Genomic DNA, 23,278 nt, shown 5'->3' with positions numbered 1-23,278 from the left:
CAGAAGGTTTGGGGACCACGACCGCTGCGATTCTTCTAGTCTCAGTCAGACCATTAAGTCTGGTCTTTTTATGAGAATTTGGGGTCTGCATCCCACTGTTCTCCTGCTCCCTCAGGGGTTCTCTGTTGTGCTCCCTGTCAGGGCAGTCATCGGTTGTGGCCGGGCACCATCTAGTTTTTCTGGTCTCAGGATGACTTAAGTCTCTGGTTCATAGTTATCATGTGACCTTGGTGTTCTTCATTCTCCTTTGATCCAGGTGGGTTGAGACCAATTGATGCATCTTAGGTGCCCGCTTGTTAGCATTTAAGACCCCAGATGCCACACTTCAAAGTGGGATGCAGAATGTTCTCATAATAGAATTATTTTGCCAATTGACTTAGAAGTCCCCTTAAGCCATAGTCCCCAAACCCCTGCCCTTGCTCCGCTGACCTTTGAAGCATTCAGTTTATCCCGGAAACTTCTTTGCTTTTGGTCCAGTCCAGTCCAGTTGAGCTGACCTTCCCTGTATTGAGTATTGTCCTTCCCTTCACCTAAAGTAGTTCTTATCTACTAACTAATCAATAAATAACCCTCTACCACCCTCCCTTCCTCCCCTCCTCGTAACCACAAAAGAATGTGTTCTTCTCAGTTTATACTATTTCTCAAGATCTCATAATAGTGGTCTTATACAATATTTGTCCTTTTGCATCTGACTGATTTCACTCGGCATAATGCCTTCCAGGTTCCTCCATGTTATGAAATGTTTCACAGATTCGTCACTGTTCTTTATCGATGCATAGTATTCCGTTGTGCGAATATACCACAATTTATTTAACCATTCATCTATTGATGGACACCTTGGTTGCTTCCAGCTTTTTGCTATTGTAAACAGTGCTGCAATGAACATGGGTGTGCATATATCTGTTTGTGTAAAGGCTCTTATTTCTCTAGGGTATATTCCAAGGAGTGGGATTTCTGGGTTGTATGGTAGTTCTATTTCTAACTTTTTAAGAAAATGCCAGATAGATTTCCAAAGTGGTTATATCATTTTACATTCCCACCAGCAGTGTATAAGAGTTCCAGTCTCTCCGCAGCCTCTCCAACATTTATTATTCTGTGTTTTTTGGATTAATGCCAGCCTTGTTGGAGTGAGATGGAATCTCATCATAGTTTTAATTTGCATTTCTCTAATGGCTAATGATCGAGAGCATTTTCTCATGTATCTGTTAGCTGCCTGAATATCTTCTTTAGTGAACTGCGTATTCATATCCTTTGCCCCACCTTTTGATTGTGTTGTTTGTCTTTTTGTGGTTGAGTTTTAACAGAATCATATAGATTTTAGAGATCAGGCACTGGTCGGAGATGTCATAGCTGAAAATTCTTTCCCAATCTGTAGGTGGTCTTTTTATTCTTTTGGTGAAGTCTTTAGATGAGCATAGGTGTTTGATTTTCAGGAGCTCCCAGTTATCTGGTTTCTCTTCGTCATTTTTGGTAATGTTTTGTATTCTGTTTATGCGTTGTGTTAGGGCTCCTAACATTGTCCCTATTTTTTTCTTCCATGATCTTTATCGTTTTAGTCTTTATGTTTAGGTCTTTGATCCACTTGGAGTTAGTTTTTGTGCATGGTGTGAGGTATGGGTCCTGTTTCATTTTTTTGCAAATGGATATCCAGTTATGCCAGCACCATTTGTTAAAAAGACTATCTTTTCCCCAATTACCTGACGCTGGGCCTTTGTCAAATATCAGCTGCTCATATGTGGATGGATTTATCTCTGGGTTCTCAATTCTGTTCCATTGGTCTATGTGCCTGTTGTTGTACCAGTACCAGGCTGTTTTGACTACTGTGGCTGTATAATAGTTTCTAAAATCAGGTAGAGTGAGACCTCCCACTTTCTTCTTTTCAGTAATGCTTTACTTATCGGGGGCTTCTTTCCTTTCCATATGAAGTTGTTGATTTGTTTCTCCATCACATTAAAAAATGTCATTGGAATTTGGATCAAAAGTGCATTGTATATATAGATGGCTTTTGATGGAATAGACATTTTTACTATGTTAAGTCTTCCTATCCATTAGCAAGGTATATTTTTCCACTTATGTAGGTCCCTTTTAGTTTCTTGCACTAGTACTTTGCAGTTTTCTTTGTATAGGTCTTTTACATCTTTGGTAAGATTTATTTCTAAGTATTTTATCTTCTTGGGGGCTACTGTGAATGGTATGGATTTGGTGATTTCCTCTTCGATGTTCTTTTTGTTGATGTAGAGGAATCCAACTGATTTTTTATGTTTATCTTGTATCCCAATACTCTGCCAAACTCTTCTATTAGTTTCAGTAGTTTTCTGGAGGATTCCTTAGGGTTTTGTGTGTATAAGATCATGTCATCTGCGAATAGAGATAATTTTCCTTCTTCCTTGCCAATCCAGATGCCCTTTATTTCTTTGTCTAGCCTAATTGCTCTGGCTAGGACCTCTAGCACAATGTTGAATAAGAACAGTGATAAAGGGCATCCTTGTCTGGTTCCCGTTCTCAAGGGAAATGCTTTCAGACTCTCTCCATTTAGAGTGATGTTGGCTGTTTGCTTTGTTTGTATAGATGCCATTTATTATGTTGAGGAATTTTCCTTCAATTCCTATTTTACTGAGAGTTTTTATCATGAATGGGTGTTGGACTTTGTCAGATGCTTTTTCTGCAACAATGGATAAGATCATGTGGTTTTTGTCTTTTGTTTTTTATATGTGGTGGATTACATTAATGGTTTTTCTAATATTAAACCAACCTTGCATATCTGGTATAAATCCCACTTGGTCGTGGTGGATTATTTTTTTGATATGTTGTTGAATTCTATTGGCTAGAATTTTGTTGAGGATTTTTGCATCTATGTTCATGAGGGATATAGGTCTGTAATTTTCTTTTTTTGTAGTGTCTTTACCTGGTTTTGGTATCAGGGATATGGTGGCTTCATAGAATGAGTTAGGTAGTATTCCATCATTTTCTATGCTTTGAAATACCTTTAGTAGTAGTGGTGTTAACTCTTCTCTGAAAGTTTGGTAGAACTCTGCAGTGAAGCCATCCGGGCCAGGGCTTTTTTTTGTTGGGAGTTTTTTGATTACCTTGTCAATCTCTTTTTTTGTTATGAGTCTATTTAGTTGTTCTACTTCTGATTGTGTTAGTTTAGGTAGGTAGTGTTTTTCCAGGAATTCATCCATTTCTTCTAGGTTTGCAAATTTGTTAGAGTACAAATTTTCGTAATAATCTGATATGATTCTTTTAATTTCAGTTGGGTCTGTTGTGATGTGGTCCTTCTCGTTTCTTATTCGGGTTATTTGTTTCCTTTCCTGTATTTCTTTAGTCAGTGTGGCCAATGGTTTATCAATTTTGTTAATTTTTTCAAAGAACCAGCTTTTGGCTTTGTTAATTCTTTCAATTGTTTTTCTGTTCTCTAATTCATTTAGTTCAGCTCTAATTTTTATTGTTTGTTTTCTTCTGGTGCCTGATGGATTCTTTTGTTGCTCGCTTTCTATTTGTTCAAGTTGTAGGGACAGTTCTCTGATATTGGCTCTTTCTGCTTTATGTATGTGTGCATTTATCGCTATAAATTGACCTCTGAGTACTGCTTTTGCTGTGTCCCAGAGGTTTTGATAGGAAGTATTTTCATTCTCGTTGCATTCTATGAATTTCTTTATTCCCTCCTTAATGTCTTCTATAACCCAGTCTTTTTTCAGCAGGGTATTGTTCAATTTCGAAGTATTTGATTTTTTTTTCCCTGATTTTTCTGTTATTGATTTCCACTCTTATGGCCTTGGGGTCTGAGAAGATGCTTTGTAATATTTCAATGTTTTGGATTCTGCAAAGGTTTGTTTTATGACCTAATATGTGGTCTATTCTGGAGAATGTTCCACGTGAGCTAGAAAAAAAGTATACTTTGCAGCTGTTGGGTGGAGTGTTCTGTATAAGTTTATGAGGTCAAGTTGGTTGATTGTAGGAATTAGGTCTTCCGTGTCTCTTTTGAGCTTCTTACTGGAAGTCCTGTCCTTCTCCGAAAGTGGTGTGTTGAAGTCTTCTACTATAATTGTGGAGGTGTCTATCTCACTTTTCAGTTCTGTTAAAGTTTGTTTTATGTATCTTGCAGCCCTGTCATTGGGTGCATAAATATTTAATGTGGTTATATCTTCCTGGTCAATTGTCCCTTTAATCATTATGTAGTGTCCTTCTTTATCCTTTGTGGTGGATTTAACTTTAAAGTGTATTTTGTCAGAAATTAATATTGCCACTCCTGCTCTTTTTTGATTGTTGTTTGCTTGATGTATTTTTTCCCATCCTTTTAGTTTTAGTTTGTTTGTGTCTCTAAGTCTAAGGTGTGTCTCTTGTAGGCAGCATATAGACGGATCGTGTTTCTTTATCCAGTCTGAGACTCTCTGTCTCTTTATTGGTGCATTTAGTCCATTTACATTCAGCGTAATTATAGATAAGTATGTGTTAAAAAAATTTTTTTTATGTGTTTAGTGCTGTCATTTTGATGCCTTTTTGTGTGTGTTGTTGACAATTTCATTTTTCCACTTACTTTTTTGTGCTGAGACTTTTTCTTTGTAAATTGTGTGTTCCTCATTTTCATAGTAGTTGAATTTATGTTTGCTGAGTCATTATGTTTTTCTTGTTTTTATTTTGAGTTATGGAATTGTTAGACCTCTTTGTGGTTACCTTAATATTTGCCCCTATTTTTCTAAGTAAAAACCTGACTTGTATTGTCCTATGTAGTCTTGTTTTCCTCTCCATATGGCAGTTCTGTGCCTCCTGTAATGAGTCCCTCTTTTTGATTATTGCGATCTTTTACATAATGACTTCAATGATTCCCTGTTTTGAGCATTTTTTTCTTTTTAAAATTCATCTTAATTTGTTTTTGCGATTTCCCTATTTGAGTTGATATCAGGATGTTCTGTTCTGTGACCTTGTGTTGTGTTGGTATCTGATATTATTGATTTTCTGACCAAACAATTTCCTTTAGTATTTCTTGTAGCTTTGGTTTGGTTTTTGCAAATTCTCTAAGCTTGTGTTTATCTGTAAATGTTTTAATTTCACCTTCATATTTGAGAGAGAGTTTTGCTGGATATATGATCCTTGGCTTGCGGTTTTTCTCCTTCAGTGCTCTATGTATATCATCCCATTGCCTTCTTGACTGCATGGTTTCTGCTGAGCAAAAAAAAAAAGAGTAGTCTGAATTTATTCTTATTGATTCTCCTTTGTAGGAGACCTTTCGTTTATCCCTGGCTGCTTTTAAACTTTTCTCTTAATCTTTGGTTTTGGCAAGTTTGATGATAATATGTCTTGGTGATTTTCTTTTTGGATCAATCTTATATGGGGTTCAATGAGTATCTTGGATAGATATCCTTTAGTCTTTCATGATGCCAGGGAAGTTTTCTGCCCATAGATCTTCAACTATTCTCTCTGTATTTTCTGTTATCCCTCCCTGTTCTGGAACTCCAATCACACGCAAGTTATTTTTCTTGATAGAGTCCCACATGATTCTTAGGCTTTCTTCATTTTTTTTTTTTAATTCATTTATCTGATTTTTTTTTTCAACTATGTTGGTGTCAAATGCCTTATCCTCCATCTCCCCCACTCTGCATTCCAATTGTTCGATTCTGCTCCTCTGACTTCCTATTGAGTTGTCTAATTCTGTAATTTTACTGTTAATCTTTTGGATTTCTGAATGCTGTCTCTCTATGGATTCTTGCAGCTTATTAATTTTTCCACTGTGTTCTTGAATAATCTTTTTGATTTCTTCAACTGCTTTATCAGTGTGTTCCTTGGCTTTTTCTGTAGATTGCCTTATTTCATTTCTGAGGTCATCCCCGATGTCTTGAAACATTCTGTAAATTAATTTTTTATATTCTGTATCTGACAATTCCAGGATTGTATCTTCATTTGGCAAAGATTTTGATTCTTTAGTTTGGGGAGTTGTAGAAGCAATCATGGTCTGCTTCTTTATGTGATTTGATATCGACTGCTGTCTCTGAGCCGTCTATAATATATTGTAATGATTTATTTTATGTTTGCTCACTGAGTCTACCTTGATTTCTTTTCTTTCCATATATGTAGATGGGCTACTCGATTGTGCTGTCTTGATTGTTGTAGCCCTTGAATCACTTCTGTACTATTACCAGCTGGTTTTGGCTGTTTCCAGATATATAAGCCTAAGAGTCCATTCACTATTCTTGAGTAGAATCTGATTTTGGGTCACCAAGTGTGTGGTGCAGACTGTCACCTATCCACGTAGAGGAGTAGTGGTGATAGTTGTGTGCACCAGATTCTAGTAGCAGCAGGGGGTCACACAATTCGGGGGGTGGGGCAGGATGCTGACAGGCTTCCCCCAAGTGCCAGTGAGGTAGGTGTGTCTCTATTCCTAAAACACTTTGGTGGGTGGGCTCTGCAGATGTACCTGAGGCACCGAATGCATGGACCTCTACAGATTGTTAGGTTTCACCATCCTCAGACCCCTATGGCAGGAGGTTAGGTGGTCTGGAGGGAGCTTCAGCCCTCAGTTCCCTGTTGTGGGTCAGTGAGGTCTCTGTTTAATACGCAGAGATATCAGACCTGGGAAACTTGTCTTTCCAGTAATCCGCTAAAACAATTACAGTCAGATCACTATCAGAATTGCCTTTGCATTATAATAGCCACCTTGTTCCCTGTAGGGATGAAAGCCCAAGACTGTGGATCTCATATGCTTGGCTGGAGCTGGTTCTGTATTTTTAGTCCAATTTCGGGAAGTTAGGGAAGGGTTTTTGGTCCCTGGGTTTTTTGTAGCTGCTTCTCTCAGGCCAGGAGAATAGGTTAGGAAAAGATAAAAAAAAAAAAAAACCTCAGAGCACTTCACTCTCTGGCTCAGGAAATTCCAATGTTAATGAAGCCGCCTGGGAAGGGGAAGGGAGGGATCAGATAGATAGGTGAGAGTAGCACCCCGGAATATAGACAAAGTTACTTATCTTGCTTGGTGATGACTGTTTTATCTGAGATTCCCGAGGGGTGTGTAGCCTGTGTGCGTTGGCTGGGTCGAGATTGCCCCCGAGGGTCAGGCCCGCGTCCTGTGCTCGTGCTGTCTCCGAAGCTGTGGTCAGTTCCTCCACTCCCAGTCCAAAGCCCAGCGCTAAGGTTCCCCTGTTGGGATGCCGCAGTCCACGCTCCAAAACCAGTCGCTGCCTCCCAGTGACTTCTCCTCCCGTCAGCCACGTTGCTGCGCTGCCTGCGTGCACTGACTGGGCTTCCCCCGAGGTCACTTCTGGGGGCTAGGGCTGCGTCCCATGTTTACGCCATCTCAGGATTCCGTGCTCAGCTCCCCTGCACCCAGTGCAAAGCTCGGCGCTAAGGTTTTCTGACTGGGACACTGGCTCCAGGCTCCGAGAACAGTCGTTGCTTCCCCGTGGTTGCTCCTTCTCAGTCTCTGTCACTTAGGTCAACCCTTTAGATCTGTGTTTGATGGTCAAGGTTTGTAGATTGTCATGTATGTGATTGATTGACTTGTTTTTCCGAGTCTTTGTTGCAAGAGGGATCCAAGGTAGCTTCTACCTAGTCAGCCATCTTGGCCCCGCCTTATTACTGAATTTTGTAAAAGGAAATAGGATAATTTTTTTTTTTTACTATAGAAGGTCAGTGCACATTGGTAAATCACAATAAATTTTATTTAAGTTTACTATTTAGTTTATTTAATTAAATTTACTGTCAGTTGGTTAAATACAAATTATATCATCTTGTATGAAAAAAGTTAAAGTGTATTAACTCTACCTTACTTAGAAGATTTGATTCTTTTTCTGAGTTTCCCAAGTATCAGATAGGTAAGGAAATATGATTGATTTGTTTTTCCAGTACAAAAATCTATTCACCAGAATGAGTGATGGTCTTTAAAATAGTCACTCCTACCGGGGTAAGCTGTACTCTGTAATTGACTTGCCAGTTACACGAGAAAATGGGTTACAGTATTTACTTCACTTCTTGTTTTTGAACCACAACAAAAAGAGAAAAGATTATCCAGTGTACTCTTCCACCTTGTTTCCAAACTTGACACTAATTGCATTTTCACTCTTTACAAAAATCAAATCCATCTTCAAAGAATCAAGATTTGCAACTTGGCAGATATTAAAGGAGTACCTGTCCCCCAACCCCCAGGATAGAAGGCAAGTCCACAAATAAGAGTTTTGTGAGTTTGCGTTAAGTATATAGTCATCCATGTTATCAGGAGGGACCAATACTTGGAGAAAGGCACCATGCATGGTAGAGGGTCAGCAAAAAAGAGGAAGACCCTCAAAGAGATGGATTGACACAGTGGCTGCAGCAATGGGCTCAAGCATAACAATGATTGTAAGGATAGCTTAGGATTGGGCAGTGTTTTGTTCTGTTGTACATAGGGTCGCTATGAGGTGGAACTGTCTAAATGGCATTGACATCATAAACCCCACAGTACATTTTTTCTTTTTTACTTTGGGTGATCAATTATCTTTTAAAGCAGTTTAAAAGAAGAAAGCAATATCTTTTATATTTACCTTCATTTTTACCATTTTTGGCGCCGTATTTCTTTGTGTAACTCCATCTAGTATAATGATTCTTATGCTTGGCAATGAATTATTTCAGCTTTGTTTACCAGGTGAAACTTTATTTCTCCTTCACTTTTGGAAGATAGTTTTGCTGTGTATAGAATTCTGAATTGACAATTTTGTTTTTTATTTTTCTATGTTTCAGTACTTCAAAGATGTCACTCCATTGTGTTCCAACTTGCATAGTTGCTGAAGATTGTCTGCTGTAATTCTTAATTTTGTTCTTCTGTATGTTTATTTTTATTCTTGATTTTAAGCAGCTTGACTACGATGTATCTAGACGTGCATGCATGTTTTAAGAAGGAGAAAAAATATTTTATTTTTATTCTCAAGTGCTTTTTTAAAAAATAATATTTTATTGTGTTTCTGGTGAAGGTTTATCCAGCAGTTTAGGTTCCTATTTAACAATTTGTACACAAAGTGTTCAGTGACATTGGTTACATTCTTCACAATGTGTGAACGTTCTCATTATTTCTGTCCCAGTTGTTCCATTTCTGTTAATCTTGTTCCCCACCCCTTTACATTCTCATCTTTGTTTTAAAGTAATTGTTCACTACTTGGTCTCATGTAGACTATTTTGTAAAGGAGCACAGTACTTATGGGTGATAGCCTTTATATTGTGAGCCAATTTGTGATTTAGTGACAAGGTTAGTATCATTTCAAGGTCTGAAGAAGTATCTCAGTGCTATAGTCTGAAGGAGTCCTCCAGTTTCGACCGGTCCAGTAGGTCTGGTTTTTTTATTTTTATTTTTTAGAAGCTTTTTTGAGGCTCTGTTCCACATTTTCATCCCATTCTATCAGGGTACATTCTATCAGTGGCCCTGATATGAATGGTTGGTACTGGTAGCTGGGCACTATCTAGTTCTTCTGGTCTCAGGGTAGATGATAGATGTGTGGTTTTTGATATTTATTCTTGGTAAAATTTTCTGAGTTTCTTGCATCTATAGTTTAATGTCTCATTATTTTACAAAATGCTCAGCTGTTATCTCTTTACATTTTTCTTCTGACTCTCCCTCTCTTCTCCTTTTGAGACTTCAGTTATGCTTAATGTGTCACATGTCTGTAGTCTCTGGGTGGCTCAAATGTTAAGTCCTTGACTATTAGTCAAAAGGTTGGCAGTTCAAACCCACCCAGAGGTACCTCGGAAGACAGTTCTGGTGATCTGCCTCTGAAAGGTCACAGCCATGAATATCCTATGGATCAGTTCTACTTTGCACCCATGGGGTCGCCATGGGTCAGAATCAACTCGATGGCAGCTAATAATAACAGCAACCTTACAAATTTCATATACTCTATTTTTGATGTGTTTTTGTTTTTAAATCTTTTTTCTTTTTATATTTAATGGGAATAATTACTCTTGACCTAACTTTACGTGCACTATTTCTGCCCTCAGCTGTGTCCAGTTTAGTGTTGTGCCCACCAAAGAAGATTTTCATCTCTGATATCATTTCTTTAATTTCTGGTATTTCCATTTGCCTCTTTGTAAAGTTTCCATATCTCTGCTAAAGTTCCCCGTCTGTTTATGTATATTATCTACTTTTTTCAAACTAGATTCTTAACATATTAGTCATAGTTATTTTAAAAATCTTTGATATATCTAACATCTGGGTCTGATTCTGTTGACTGTCTTATCTTTTTTCATCGGTTGTTGTTCTTTTGTTTTTTGTGTGTTTTGTAATTTTTGATCAAATGCTGGGCATCGTATATAGAAAAGTGAAGACTGAGTTAAATACTTACACCCAGAAGAGGGCTGGCTTTTTTGTCAAGACTAATTAATCTGAGTCATTCTTATCAGAACTTGAGCTAAGTTTGTGTTTTGTTTTTTATATAGTTATTTCAGTGCACTACAGACTTGAAGTTCCTCTAAAGGTGGGCTGCTGATGCCTTGTACTTATATTCTAACATCTATGATGTTTACAGACCCTTATACTGAGGTCTGATTCTTGTTTCTTCTTTGACTGCAAATAGAGTGGTACCTGGAGTGCAAGAAGATTTTAGTGTTCACCCTCACCCCTCAGCTTTCAGCTGTTCTTGCATGCTTGTGTTGTAGGGGAAATGTCTCTCCATGTTCTTGTCCTTCTTCTAGTAGTAAACAGCTTGTAGTGTGGAAAGGAGGATTCTCTGTTATATTGGTGTTCAGCTTGTAGTGTGGAAAGGAGGATTCTCTGTTATATTTTTTCAGCTTTGTCTTAGATGATGTCTGCCTAGAGTTTCTTATCCTTTCCAAAGTGGTAGCTGGCCTCTGCTTAATATAGGAGTGGGATCTTGGTCACAAGAAAGTTTTCTGCCCCTCCTCCTGGAGTAGTGTTTTTTTTCTCCTACCCTTCTTCTTACAGCAATGATCTTTGCCTGGGTCCTAAGATCCAGAGTGATTCCTGCCCCTACCCTAGAGCCAAATAGGTTTGCTTTTACTTCTCCTCTAGAAGCAGTGGATATTTATCTGTACCAGAGGGTTTGCTGCCACGTGCTCAGTGGCTTGAAGTTTTCTGCTTTGTAACAGAAAAGGGTCCAGACAAACAGGCAGTGCTGTGTGCCTGCCTTCACTAGCAGCCGTAGATCACCTCATTCACACCTGCACTTCTCTCTCTGGTTTCCTGCCCTGCATCCAAACTTTCTCCTAGCATAGGCTACAAGCCCGTAGGAAAGAGCTTTCCCATAAGTCGAATCTCCCTATGTGTTTTGGACACCCGGCTATTCCAAATGGACCCATGAGCCCACGCTAGACCTTTAACAATTTGTTAAAACTTAGCTGACCTCTTCTTACCTACTTATATGGTGGCTACAACTTTTTCTTATGCTCTGCCAAACACAAAATGGTTTGTACGTCACATCTCTTCTTGAGGGGACTTGTCCTCCTTTGGAATTCTATTGCTTTATTGCCCTAGAACCTCAGGTCTCAGTTGCACTCAAGAAAAATTATGATTTTATAGGCTACCCAGATTTGCTTCCAGTTGTTATTGTGGGAGTGAAATTCTTTGCAATTTCTATAAGTGGAAGTGGGAGCAGAAATCCCTAGGCATCAGTATATTTCAAAAGTGGCTTAAAAAAAACTGTTGTTATCAAGTCAATTCTGACTCATAGTGACCTTATGGGACAGAGGAGAACTGCCCTCCAAGGAGTGGCTGGTGGATTTGAACTGCCGACCTTTTGGTTAGCAGCTATAACTTTTAAACACTATGCCACCAGAGCTCCAATGAACAGCGGGTTGGGAAATACTGCTACAAAAGGGATTTCTTAGGAAGTAATTTTTTTTTTAGTATGTTTTATAGAAATATTGTTAGTGTAAGTTGGCGTGATTAGTATTATAAACCAAATCCTAATATAGCATTTCACTATCTTCAAAATGAAACATTTAAAGATTTACAGTGAAGGCAAATAAAAAGTATAGGTTTACTTCCTCATCCCAAAAGATTTTTGAAATTTTCTGGTCTCTTTCCATAAACTTGACTTTCAACTCCTTGTGATTGGCCTAATTGTTATCAAAAGGGAAGAGATTAACCTCATGGTTTCCACATAAAGGGTTGAAAGCTGTAGTCTGACTTCTAGGAGTCACTTGTCTACTGAAATTCCAGTCTCCTTCTATCTCCATTCAAAGTCTACAGCTGCTCCACCAAAGGAAAGCAAGTTGGCAATCAAAAAGAGCCTCTATGATCATGTATCTTTTTTAGTGTATGTATTTCTCTGTTGGCAGAATCGCATTGCAAAGCGGAGCAGGAAGCTGGTGGATTATGACAGTGCCCGCCACCATCTAGAAGCTTTGCAGAGCTCCAAAAGGAAGGATGAGAGTCGGATCTCTAAGGTAAGGATTGATGTAAGTTTACCCTACTGTTGACATCTTCTCCATGTTTTATGACCCATTGTAACTTTGCTTTCTAAAATTAAATATCCTCTTTTTAAAGGAAATTGGAATCAGGACAGAATTTAAGCTGATACGTGGTGATTGTTGGACTACTTTTCATAAGCTTTTTTAATTAATGATAAGTTTTTTCTTGTTATTACAGAGTTTGTATGGGTGACACCAACTCATACATTTTGGTCGTTAAAGAGTTTGGCCCCCAACAGTGTTGCAGGATCAAAAAAGTAATGTGTGCCTGCAGTTTGTGTGGCTGTAGTCAATGCTAAATGCCAAAACACAAATGCAGATGAGATACTGAGTTTGAAGACCTCAGGCATAACTTGTGATTCTCTGAGGTTATAGACATGTGCTAAAAAAAACCAAACCTGTTGCCATGGAGTCAATTTCATTCCAATTCATAGTGACCCCATAGGACAGAGTAGAACTGCCCCATAGGGTTTCCAATGAGCAGCTGGTGGATTTGAACTGCCGACGTTTTGGTTAGCAGCCAAAGACTTAACCACTGTGCCAGACATGTGCTAGATTTGCATAATATTTATTTTGTTTTAGAAAATCACCTCAGTAGCTTTTACTATGTATATCAGTTACCTAGAGGTGCCAACTAACTGAAGTTACCTACTAACTACTCCCTCTGCTTTTAGTATTTTGCTCTGCTATATGCTTATACTATGAGTAGGAACCAACTTGGCCGCAGCTGGTTTGGTTTTTGGTTTTTCTATGCTTATACATAGAAGCTTATATGGTCATTCTCCATAACATATCTAGACACATTTCTCCACTGCTTAAATAATTTAGTGGCTCCCACTGTCTGTAAAAAAAAAAAATCTAAATTTGTCAGCACATACGTGAGACCTTTACAATTTGTAGTTTGCCTGTTCACCCCTATTAGCTTTCAGGTCTTCTTCCTCTTCCTGTCCATCACCCATACACATTTCCCAAGCTCTAGCCTCTATGACCTACACATACAACAACATCTACCATTCACAGAGGATCTCATAGATGCCAAACACCATGTTTAACACTTCGTCTGCATTAAACCCCAAAGCAAAACCCATTGCTGTTGAGTTGATTCCAACTCATAGTGACCCTATAGGACAGAGTAGAACTGCCCCATAGGGTTTCCAAAGAGTGGCTGGTGGATGCAAACTGCCGACCTTAACCACTACACCACCAGGGCTCCGTTCATCTGGATTACCTTTCCTTAATCTTCTCAAAAACCTGTGAGGTAGTCATTAATATCTGCATTTTATGGATGAGATATCTGAGGTACAGAAATGTAAAGCAATCTGACAAGGTCACACAGCTAGTATACTAGAATTCCAATCCAAAGCATTCTTAAGTATTTAATGCCTGTGCTACCTCCTTTTTTTGCTAAATACTTGCTGATTCTTCAATATTCACTAAAAATATCACTTCCTCTAAGGAACTGTCTATGTTCCCTGCACCATCTTCCCAAATAACATGCTGCATACAGATAAAAAATCCCTTTTTTGTAGCAGTAATGTAATGTATCATCTAGTAATGTAATTATTTAGACTTTCTCACTAGACTGAGTTTCCTTAGGGGAGCATTCCTACCCCAGTATCCAGGCAGTTAACACATTTTTGTACAACGAATGAATCAACCACCAACTACGAGAGTAACCATTGCAGTCAATCAAGTTTTCCTGTTTTAGTGGGTCTCTTTTGTTTTTCTTTTAATTGAAAAAATAGTGTGGATTTTAACCAGACAAATTTTCTCCTTAACAAAATGTTTCCAGGCAGGCATAAAACTTTACCTATTTTATGTTAAAGAACATTATTGTGTATAGAATTTGCTTTTTTCTTTATTTGATTTTTTTTTAGCAGAAACAAATATTATGTGTCATTTCTAGGCAGAAGAGGAATTTCAGAAAGCACAGAAAGTGTTTGAAGAGTTTAACGTCGACTTACAAGAAGAGTTACCATCATTATGGTCAAGGTAAAGGCATTTCCGTATGGATTATATATGTCCCTTTTAGAAGTTCAAGGACAGTGAATGTCCCCTACCTTGTCTTTCTTGCCTGTGATGCTTCAGTGCTGTCCAATAGAACTGTTCTATATCTACGATTTCCAGTATGATAGCCACTAGCCACATGTGGTTTTTGAGCATTTGAAATGTGACTAGTGTGATTGAGAAACTCAATTTTTAATTTAATTTTAATTTATTCATTTTCGATATAATCTTTATTATTTCCTCCTTCTGCTTGCTTTAGGTTTAGTTTGGACTTTTACTCCTCAGTGTCTTGAAGTTAGGCTGTTGATTTTGAGATTGCTCTTCTTTTTTAGCATATGCATTTATAACTATGAATTTCGCAGTAAGTACTGCTTTAGCTGCATCCCATATGTGTGTATATTTTCATTCATCTCAGAGTATTTCCTTATTTCCTTGGTGATTTCTTCTTTGACTCATTATTTTAAAATGTTTTGCTTAGTTGTCACATATATGTGAATTTCCCAAATGTGTTTATATTATTCCTTTCTGGTTTCAATCCATTATGGTCTGAGAACATACTTGGTATGATTTCAGTCTTTTAAAATTCATTGAGGTTTGTTTTATGGCCCAACATATGGCCTATCTTGAAAAATATTTCACGTGATTTAAGAAGAATACCTATTCTGTTTTTGTTGGGTGGAGTGTTTGTAGGTGTCTGTTAGATGTAATTACTTTACGGTGTTGTTCAAGTCTTATTGATTCTCGTTGCTCTTCTGGCTAGTTGCTCTATACATTAGAGAAAGGGAGGCATTGAACTTAACAACTATTATTGTTGAATTGTCTATTTCTCCCTTCTAGTTTGTCAGTTTTTGCTTCATGTATTTTGGGGCTCTGTGGTTAGGTGCATATATGTTTATAATCACTAAAACTTTTTGATGGATTAATTGTTTTACCAATTTTTCTCTTAAAATCTATTTTATCTGATATTAGTATAGCCACTTCAGCTGTCTTTTGGTTCCTGTTTGCACGGTGTATCTTTTCCATCCTTTTACTTTAAACCAGTTTGTGCTTTGAGTCTGATGTGTGTCTTTTACAGACAGCATATAGTTGAATCATGAATTTTTATTCTCCCAATCTCTGCCCTCTTATTGGAGTTTTTAGTCCATTTGCCTTTAATGTAATTACTGATAAGGTAGGGTTTATGACTACAATTTTGCTAATTGCCTTCTGCATGTCTTACGTCTTTTTTGTTCCTCTATCGCTCCATTTCTTTGTGTTAAATAGATACCTTCAAGTAAACTATTCTAGTTATTTTACTGTGTCTATTACTATATATTTTGAAATTTTCTTGTGGTTGTCCTGGGGCTTAATATTAACAGTTTAGCCTAAAAATAATCTAATTCAGATTAATACTAATTTAATTTCAGTAGCATTGAAAAACTTTGCTTCAATATAGCTCCATTCTCTCCCTGCTCCTTTATACTATTATTATCATACAAATCACATCTTTCTATATTATAAGTCCATTCACACAGTTTTATAATTATTGTTTTATGCAGTTGTCTCTCAGATCATATAGGAGAAAAAAGAGTTACAAACAAAAATACATTTGTGTTATCTTTGGTCTCTGGCGTTTTAAAAGTTGAGTCTGGTAAGAATCGAAGTCAGTTAGATAAGCAGTAGGTGTGGCATAAGGAAGCATTCCAGGCAGATGGAACAGCATGTGCAAAAGTGTTGACCCTGAAAACATTCTGTTTTATTTATCGTGCTGGCTGAAAGAAGTTCCAGGTAGCTGACTTATCATGAGCAAGGGAGATGGTGGTATGAGATTGGAAATGCAGAGCACGCCAGATCCAGTGGAACCTCATAGGACCTTATAAGGGAGTTAGATTTTATTTTGAGTTCAATGGATACACTGAGTATTTGAGAAAATAAGTGACATGATCTAATTTACATAATTAAAAGGACATTTGATTGTCGTGTGGATAATGTATTAAATGAATGAAGATTAGAGGCTAGGAGAGAAGCTATTGAAGCAGTCCTGGTGAAAAATGAAGACGATTTAAGATCGTGACAATGAAGATGAAGAGAAGGGGTTATTTGACACATTTTGTATGTTGAATTGGCAGGACTTGGTGATGATTGGATGTAAAAGGAGGGAGTTGATAAGGAGGGCCCCAGGTTTGCAGCCTAAGCAGGTAGTACATGGTGGTGGTATTTTCTGAGATTGAGCAGGCTGGGAGAAGGAACATGCTTGGTAAGAGAAGGAGAAGGCTTTGAACTAAGTTTTAGAGTGGGTGACATATAATGCTCTTTAACAATCCCAACAGAAATGGCTGATTGAATGTGGCATGTATGAGCCTCTGCTTTGGAAGAGAGGTCTGGAACAGAGATATGAAACTGGAAGTTATTAGCATGCAGGTGTTATTCAAGCAGTGAGAATAGATGAGATCCATTAGGAAGAGAGTGTAAAGAAAGAAGGGAATAAATCCCAGAACTATGCCTTGAGGAATGACACAATTTAGGTGTTAACACAGGAGGGACAGATGGAAGAAGAGATTGAGAAGGAGCAGCCACAAGTTAACAGGAAAACCAGGGAGTGTAGTCTCATAGAAATGAAGATTCAGAGATCATATCTGTTGATTAATACTCAGAGTTCCAGTAAGAGGAAGACTGAAAAGCATCCTCTGAGTTTGGGCAACATGGGATCCATCAATAATTTGACAAGAGCTGTTCCAGTGAGTGGTGGAGCTGAAAGCCTGATTAGAGTGTATTGTAGAGGAAATAAGAGGTGAGAAACTGTAATCAACATGTGTAGACAACTGTTTCAAAATTAATGATGTATAAGGGAGCAGAAAAATGAAGTACTATGTTGAGGAGGATGTGGTTTCAATTTTAAAAGAGGAAATACTAGGGTATGTTTGTATATTCCAAAGGAGTTTATAGTTCTTAGAGAGTCTCTGGATGGTGCAAATGGTTAATGCACTTGGCTGCTAACCAAAAGATTCAAGGTTCAAGTCCACTTCAAGGCACCTCAGATGAAATACCTGGCTATGTACTTCTGAAAAATTAGCCATTGAAAACCCTGTGGAGCACAGTTCTACTCTGACATCATGGGATTACCACGAGTCAGAATTGACTCGAAAACAATTGATTTTTTTAGTTCATAGGAAATGATAGGCACAAATCAAAAAGGAGGAAGGGCTTCAGAAAATAGTCTTGAGCTAAATTTATAAAAATGAGTGAAAAAAATATTGCTAGCCGAGATAGAGCATGAATAAAGGCATGAGGGTTGAAGCAGATTTGGGGTTCATAGAAGATTAATTAGTTTAATGTAGCTGGAGTTCAGAGTGAAAGTGTCTGGAATGGGGATTGTACAGATAAAGTGGGAGAGAAGTAGGAGTCAGATTCTTTTGTCATTCATTCATCAAATGCTTATTTGTGTGCCAAGTACTCTTTTAGGTGCTAGGGATCCTGTGCTGAAGGTTTATGCTTTCATGAAGCTTACATTAAAGGAGGAGGAAAGGCAATTACCAAAAAAAGAAATAAATAATAAACTGTCAGCCAATGATTTCAATTCAGAAAATAAAACAAGATAATATAATAGAGAATGATGCAGGATAGGGGTAAATACTTTAGATTGGGGTGGTTAGGGAATATTTCTCTCAAAGAGATAGAGAATATGTGAGGAAAAGAAATTTTGGAAAATGCTGAGTTCTAATATGTTGAATTTGAGAATTGTTAGGAAGTCCAAAAGGGTATATCTAATTAGGTATAGAGCTAACTAGGTATGGAGCTCAAAAGAGAGGTTTGGGAGTCATTACCACAGGGATGGCAGCTGATGCCAGCAGAGCTAATGAGGCTGGTAGTTAGATCAAATGGCAAGATGAGACCAAAGACAGAACCATTCGGAGCACCAACATTTAAAGAGTGTACAGAGTAAGACGAACCTATGGGAGAGACTAAGAAGAAATATCAAGGGCTGTAGAAGGAGTTCTGGAAGAGAGAAATATCTCAAAAGCCAAGAATGGAGAAAATTTAAAAACAAGGGAATAGCATTTACATTAGAGAGATCAGGTAGATGAAGACTAAAAATGCATTGCCTTTTGAAAGCTGAGAGATTGTGAACTTCCAGAGATGTTTCAATAGATGGTGGAGTCGGAAGCTTGATCACAGGCATCAAAAGCTATGAAAGATGAGGAATCAGAAAGAGTGAATGTCATGTGTTTTTTCAAGGATCTTAACTATAATGAGCCTGAGGAATGTTGGGCAGCAGATATAAGGGGATGATGAGGCAAAGGAAGCCTTTTAAAAATAACTGCTTTCAGTTTGAGAAGATGGCAGTGGCAGTAGCAAAGGATGAATTGTTTGGGATTGAGGATACTAGGGACCGAGTAGGGGAGAAAGAGAGGAGTGAGGTGTTGTCAGGCTAGCCAGAGAATATTGAGGGGTATGCCACAGGGCCCGAAGCTTGATAAAACAAGATGTTAAGCAGAAAAGGGGCAATAGCCTGAAAGAAAAGAGACAGTGATCTCTGAGAGATTTAAAGAAAAAGCCAACAGATAGGATGGAAATGACTGAATGAGGTATCTTGTGGCCTAGGGAATTAGCTCACTGGGTGAACAATTGCATGTTCCCATTTCTGAGGTGGAGCAATTGTGAGTGATGGCAAGATCAAGGGTGTGCCAGGGTAACTCATTGAAGAATGTGGGGTGTAAGTAAGGCTGCTGGAGTCATGGAGATGAGCGAGTTGGGGGCTTGATTTCTGCTTGGATAATCATTTAGATGTCAAGGTATGCCATTTTGTTGTGGTTGTTAGGTTCTCTCAGGTCGATTCTGACTCATAGCAACCCCATGTACAACAGAACAAAATACTGCCTGGTCCTACAACATCCTCACAATCATTGTTATACTTGAGCCCATTGTTGCAGCCACAGTGTCAATCTGTCTCGTTGAGGATCTTTCTCTTTTTCATTGACCATCTACTTTACCAAGCATGATGTTCTGCAGGGACCGATCCCTCCTGATAACATGTCCAAAGTACGTGAGATGAAGTCTTGTCATCCTCACTTCTAAGGAGCATTGTGGCTGTACTTCTTCCAAGACAGATTTGTTTGTTATTCTGGAAGACCATGGTATATTCAGTATTCTTCACCAACACCATAATTCAAAGCCATCAGTTCTTCCTTGGTCTTCCTGATTCCTTGTCCAGCTTTGACATGCATATGAGGTGATCGAAAACACCATGGCTTGAGTAAGGTGCACCTTAGTCCTTAGACATCTGTGATTTGCCCAGTGCAATGTGTCATTTGACTTCTTGACTGCTGTTTCCATGGGCATTGATTGTGAAACCAGGTAAAATGAATACATGACAACTTCAAAATGCTCTCTGTTTATCATGATATTGCTTATTGGTCCAGTTATGAAGATTTTTGTTTTATATTGAGGTATAATCCATACTGAAGGCTGTAGCCTTTGATTTTCATCAGTAAGTTCTTCAAGTCCTCTTCAGTTTCACTAACCAAGGTTGTGTTATCCGCATATCACAGGTTCTTAATGAGTCTTCCTCCAATTCTGATGCTCCATTCTTCTTCATATAGTCCAGCTTCTCGGATTATTTGCTCCCCATACAGATTGAATAAGTATGGTGAAAGGGTACAACCCTGATGCACACCTTTCCTGACTTTAAACCACGCAGTATCCCCTTGTTCTCTCTGAACAACTGCCTCTTGATCTAAGTACAGGTTCCTCATGAGCACAGTTAAGTGTTCTGGAATTCCCAATCTTCACAATGTTATCCATAATTTGTTATGATCCACACAGTCATATGCCGTTGCATAGTCAATAAAACACAGGTAAACATGTTTCTGGTATTCTCTGCTTTCAGCCAGGATCCATCTGACACCAGCAATGATATCCCTGGTTCCACGTCCTCTTCTGAAACTGGCCTGAATTTCTGGCAGTTCCCTGTCGATGTACTACTGCAAGTGCTTTTGAATGATCTTCAGCAAAATTTACTTTTGTGTGATATTAATGATATTGTTTGATAATTTCCATATTTTGTTGCATCACCTTTCTTTGGAATGGGCACAAATATGGATCTCTTCCAGTTGGTTGGCCAGGTAGCTGTCTTCCAAATTTCTTGGCATAGACATGTGAGCACTTCTAGCACTGCATCAGTATGTTGAAACATCTCAATTGTATTCCATCAGTTTCTGGAGCCTTGTTTTTTGCCAGTGCCTTCAGTGCAGCTTGGACCTCTTCCTTCAGTACCATCAGTTCTGATTATATGCTGCCTCCTGAAATGGTTGATTATCGACCAGACCGATTCTTTATGGTATAGTGACTCTGTGTATTCCTTCCATCTTCTTTTGATGCTTCCTGCATCGTTTAATATTTTCCCAATAGAATCCTTCACTATTGCAGCTCGAGGCTTGAATTTTTTCTTCAATTCTTTCAGCTTGAGAAATGCCAAGCATGTTCTTCCCTTTTAGTTTTATATCTCCAGGTCTTTGCACATTTCATTATAGTACTTCGTCTTCTCAAGCTGCCCTTTGAAATTTTCTGTTCAGCTCTTTTACTTCATCATTTTTTCCTTTGGCTTTAGCCACTCTATGTTCAAGAGCAAGTTTCAGAGTCTCTTTTGAGATCCATTTTGGTCTTTTTTTTTTTCCACTCTTTTTAATGACCTCTTGCTTTCTTCATGTGTGATGTCCTTGATGTCATTTTGCAACTCGTCTGGTTTTCTGTCATTAGTGTTCAATGTGTCAAATCTATTCTTGAGATAGTCTGTAAATTCAGGTGGATATACTCAAGGTCATATTTTGGCTCTCATGGACTTGTTCTAATTTTCTTCAGCTTCAACTTGAACTTGTATGTGAGCAGTTGATGGTCTGTTCTGCAATTGGTCCCTAGCCTTGTTCTAACTGATGACATTGAGCTGTTCCATCTTCTCTTTCTATGGAAGTAATTGATTTGATTCTTGTGTATTCCATCTGGTGAGGTCCACATGTATAGTTGCCGTTTATGTTGGTGAAAAAACGTATTTGCAATGAAGAAGTTGTTGGTCTTGCAAAATTCTATCACGTGATCTTCGGTGTCATTTCTATCACTAAGGACATATTTTCCAACTACCAATCCTTCTTCTTTGTTTCCAATTTTTGCATTCTAATCACCGGTAATTATCAATGCGTCTTAATTGCATGTTTGATCAATTTCAGACTGCTGAAGTTGGTAAAAACCTTCAGTTTTTTCATCTTTGGGCTTAGTAGTTGGTGTGTAAATTTGAGTAATAGTCGTTGTATTAACTAGTCTTCCTCGTAGGCATATGAATGTTATCCTGTCACTGACAGCATTGTACTTCAGGATAGATCTTGAAATGTTCTTTCCGAGGATGAATGTGATGCCATTCCACTTCAATTTGTAATTCCCCACGTAGTAGACCATATGATTGTGTAATTCAAAGTGGCTAATACCAGTCCATTTCAACTCACTAAATCCTAGGATATTGATGTTTATGTATTCCATTTCATTTTTGGTAATTTCCAGTTTTCCAAGATTCATATTTCATACATTCATGTTCCTATTATTAATGGATGTTTGCAGCTGTTTCTTCTCATTTTGAATCATTCCACATCAGCAAATGAAGGTCCCAAAAGTTAACTCTATCTACTTCATTAAGGTTGAGTCTACTTTGAGGAGGCAACTCATACCCAGTCGTCTTTTGAGTGCCTTCCAACCTGAGGAGCTCATCTTCTGGCACCATACAGACAGTGTTTTGCTGCTATTCATAAGGTTTTCACTGGCTAATTTTTTCAGAAGTAGACTGCTAGGTCCTTCTTCCTAGTCTGTCTTAGTCTGGAAGCTCAGCTAAACGTGTCCACCATGGGTGATGCTCCTGGTATTTGAAATACTAGTGGCATAACTTCCAGTACCACAACAACATACAAGCCACCACAGTAGGACAAACTGACAGACACATGGGATATGTCATGTTAGTGTTTGAATTTGGTGAAGGAGAGAGAGGGAAACCAAGAGACAGTTGTCATTGTGGACAGTGAATGGAGTGGGGCTAGGGGCTGGGAGGTTGAGAGATAAGACAGGAGGTGTTTGATTGTGCATGGATAAATCTCAGAGGAGGGAGTGCAGATGAGCTCAGGGAAGCAATACAGAGCTAGAAGAAAACTTTACTTTCTCCCACCCCGTCTCCCAAAGTACGTGAAGCATGGCAGAGGACCCTTCTTCTGCTGCAGGGGCTCCTGGAAAGCAGTGACCCCAGAAGAGGCAGCCTTCCCTTAGGGCAAAACAGAGGAGAGAGTGTTCTGACTTTACAACTATTGCTGTGATAAGCTCAGCTGTTAATCCTTCCTGCTCTTCTCTAGAACAAAGAAACATCTTAATAAAGAAATTAAATTGGTTTAGACAGATAATCAGAAGGAGCTGCAGATGCCTCTGAGAAGTCCTTTGGGGGAAATGGTAATGTCTCAGAGTCCCTTGTTTATGATGTACCTGTGAAGTGAAACCTTCCGAGCAGATAATATCAGAACACAGAGCCTCTAACTCTCTGTGGATGTATATTTCATGGCCTATAACATGAGTCTTTTACAAGCCAGGGTTACAGTAGGAATGTGCCCTTCTAGAGGAGTGAGTGGCAAATTTGTTCATTCATTAATTCATTCCTGGAATATTTACTTTATGCCATCTATTGTCTAGGCATTATGTTTAACGCTGGGACTCTGTTGTTGTTAATTGCCCTTGAGTTGGCTACAACTCATGACAACCCATGAATAACAAAATGAAATGTTGCCCAGACCTGCACCATCTTCATGATTGTTGGTTTGTTTGAGACCATTGTGGTGGCCGTTATTTTAATCCATCTCATTCAGGGTTTCCTTTGCCTTCCCTAGCCTTA

General features: G+C 38.4%; 1 protein-coding gene across 1 annotated transcript in view; it reads left to right on the top strand.

The window, feature by feature from the left end:
• Positions 1–23,278, top strand: part of LOC100668333 (amphiphysin) — a 289,557-nt gene that overhangs the window by 197,726 nt on the left and 68,553 nt on the right. Inside the window, exons 6-7 of the mRNA XM_003406912.3 lie at positions 12,250–12,357; positions 14,288–14,373. Of these exons, the coding sequence (XP_003406960.1) occupies positions 12,250–12,357; positions 14,288–14,373 (194 nt within the window). The remainder of the gene's footprint in view (positions 1–12,249; positions 12,358–14,287; positions 14,374–23,278) is intronic.

Source organism: Loxodonta africana, chromosome 8 (genome assembly GCF_030014295.1).
Source record: "Loxodonta africana isolate mLoxAfr1 chromosome 8, mLoxAfr1.hap2, whole genome shotgun sequence".
Lineage (NCBI taxonomy): Eukaryota > Metazoa > Chordata > Mammalia > Proboscidea > Elephantidae > Loxodonta > Loxodonta africana.
This window is presented reverse-complemented; position numbering and strand designations above follow the sequence as displayed.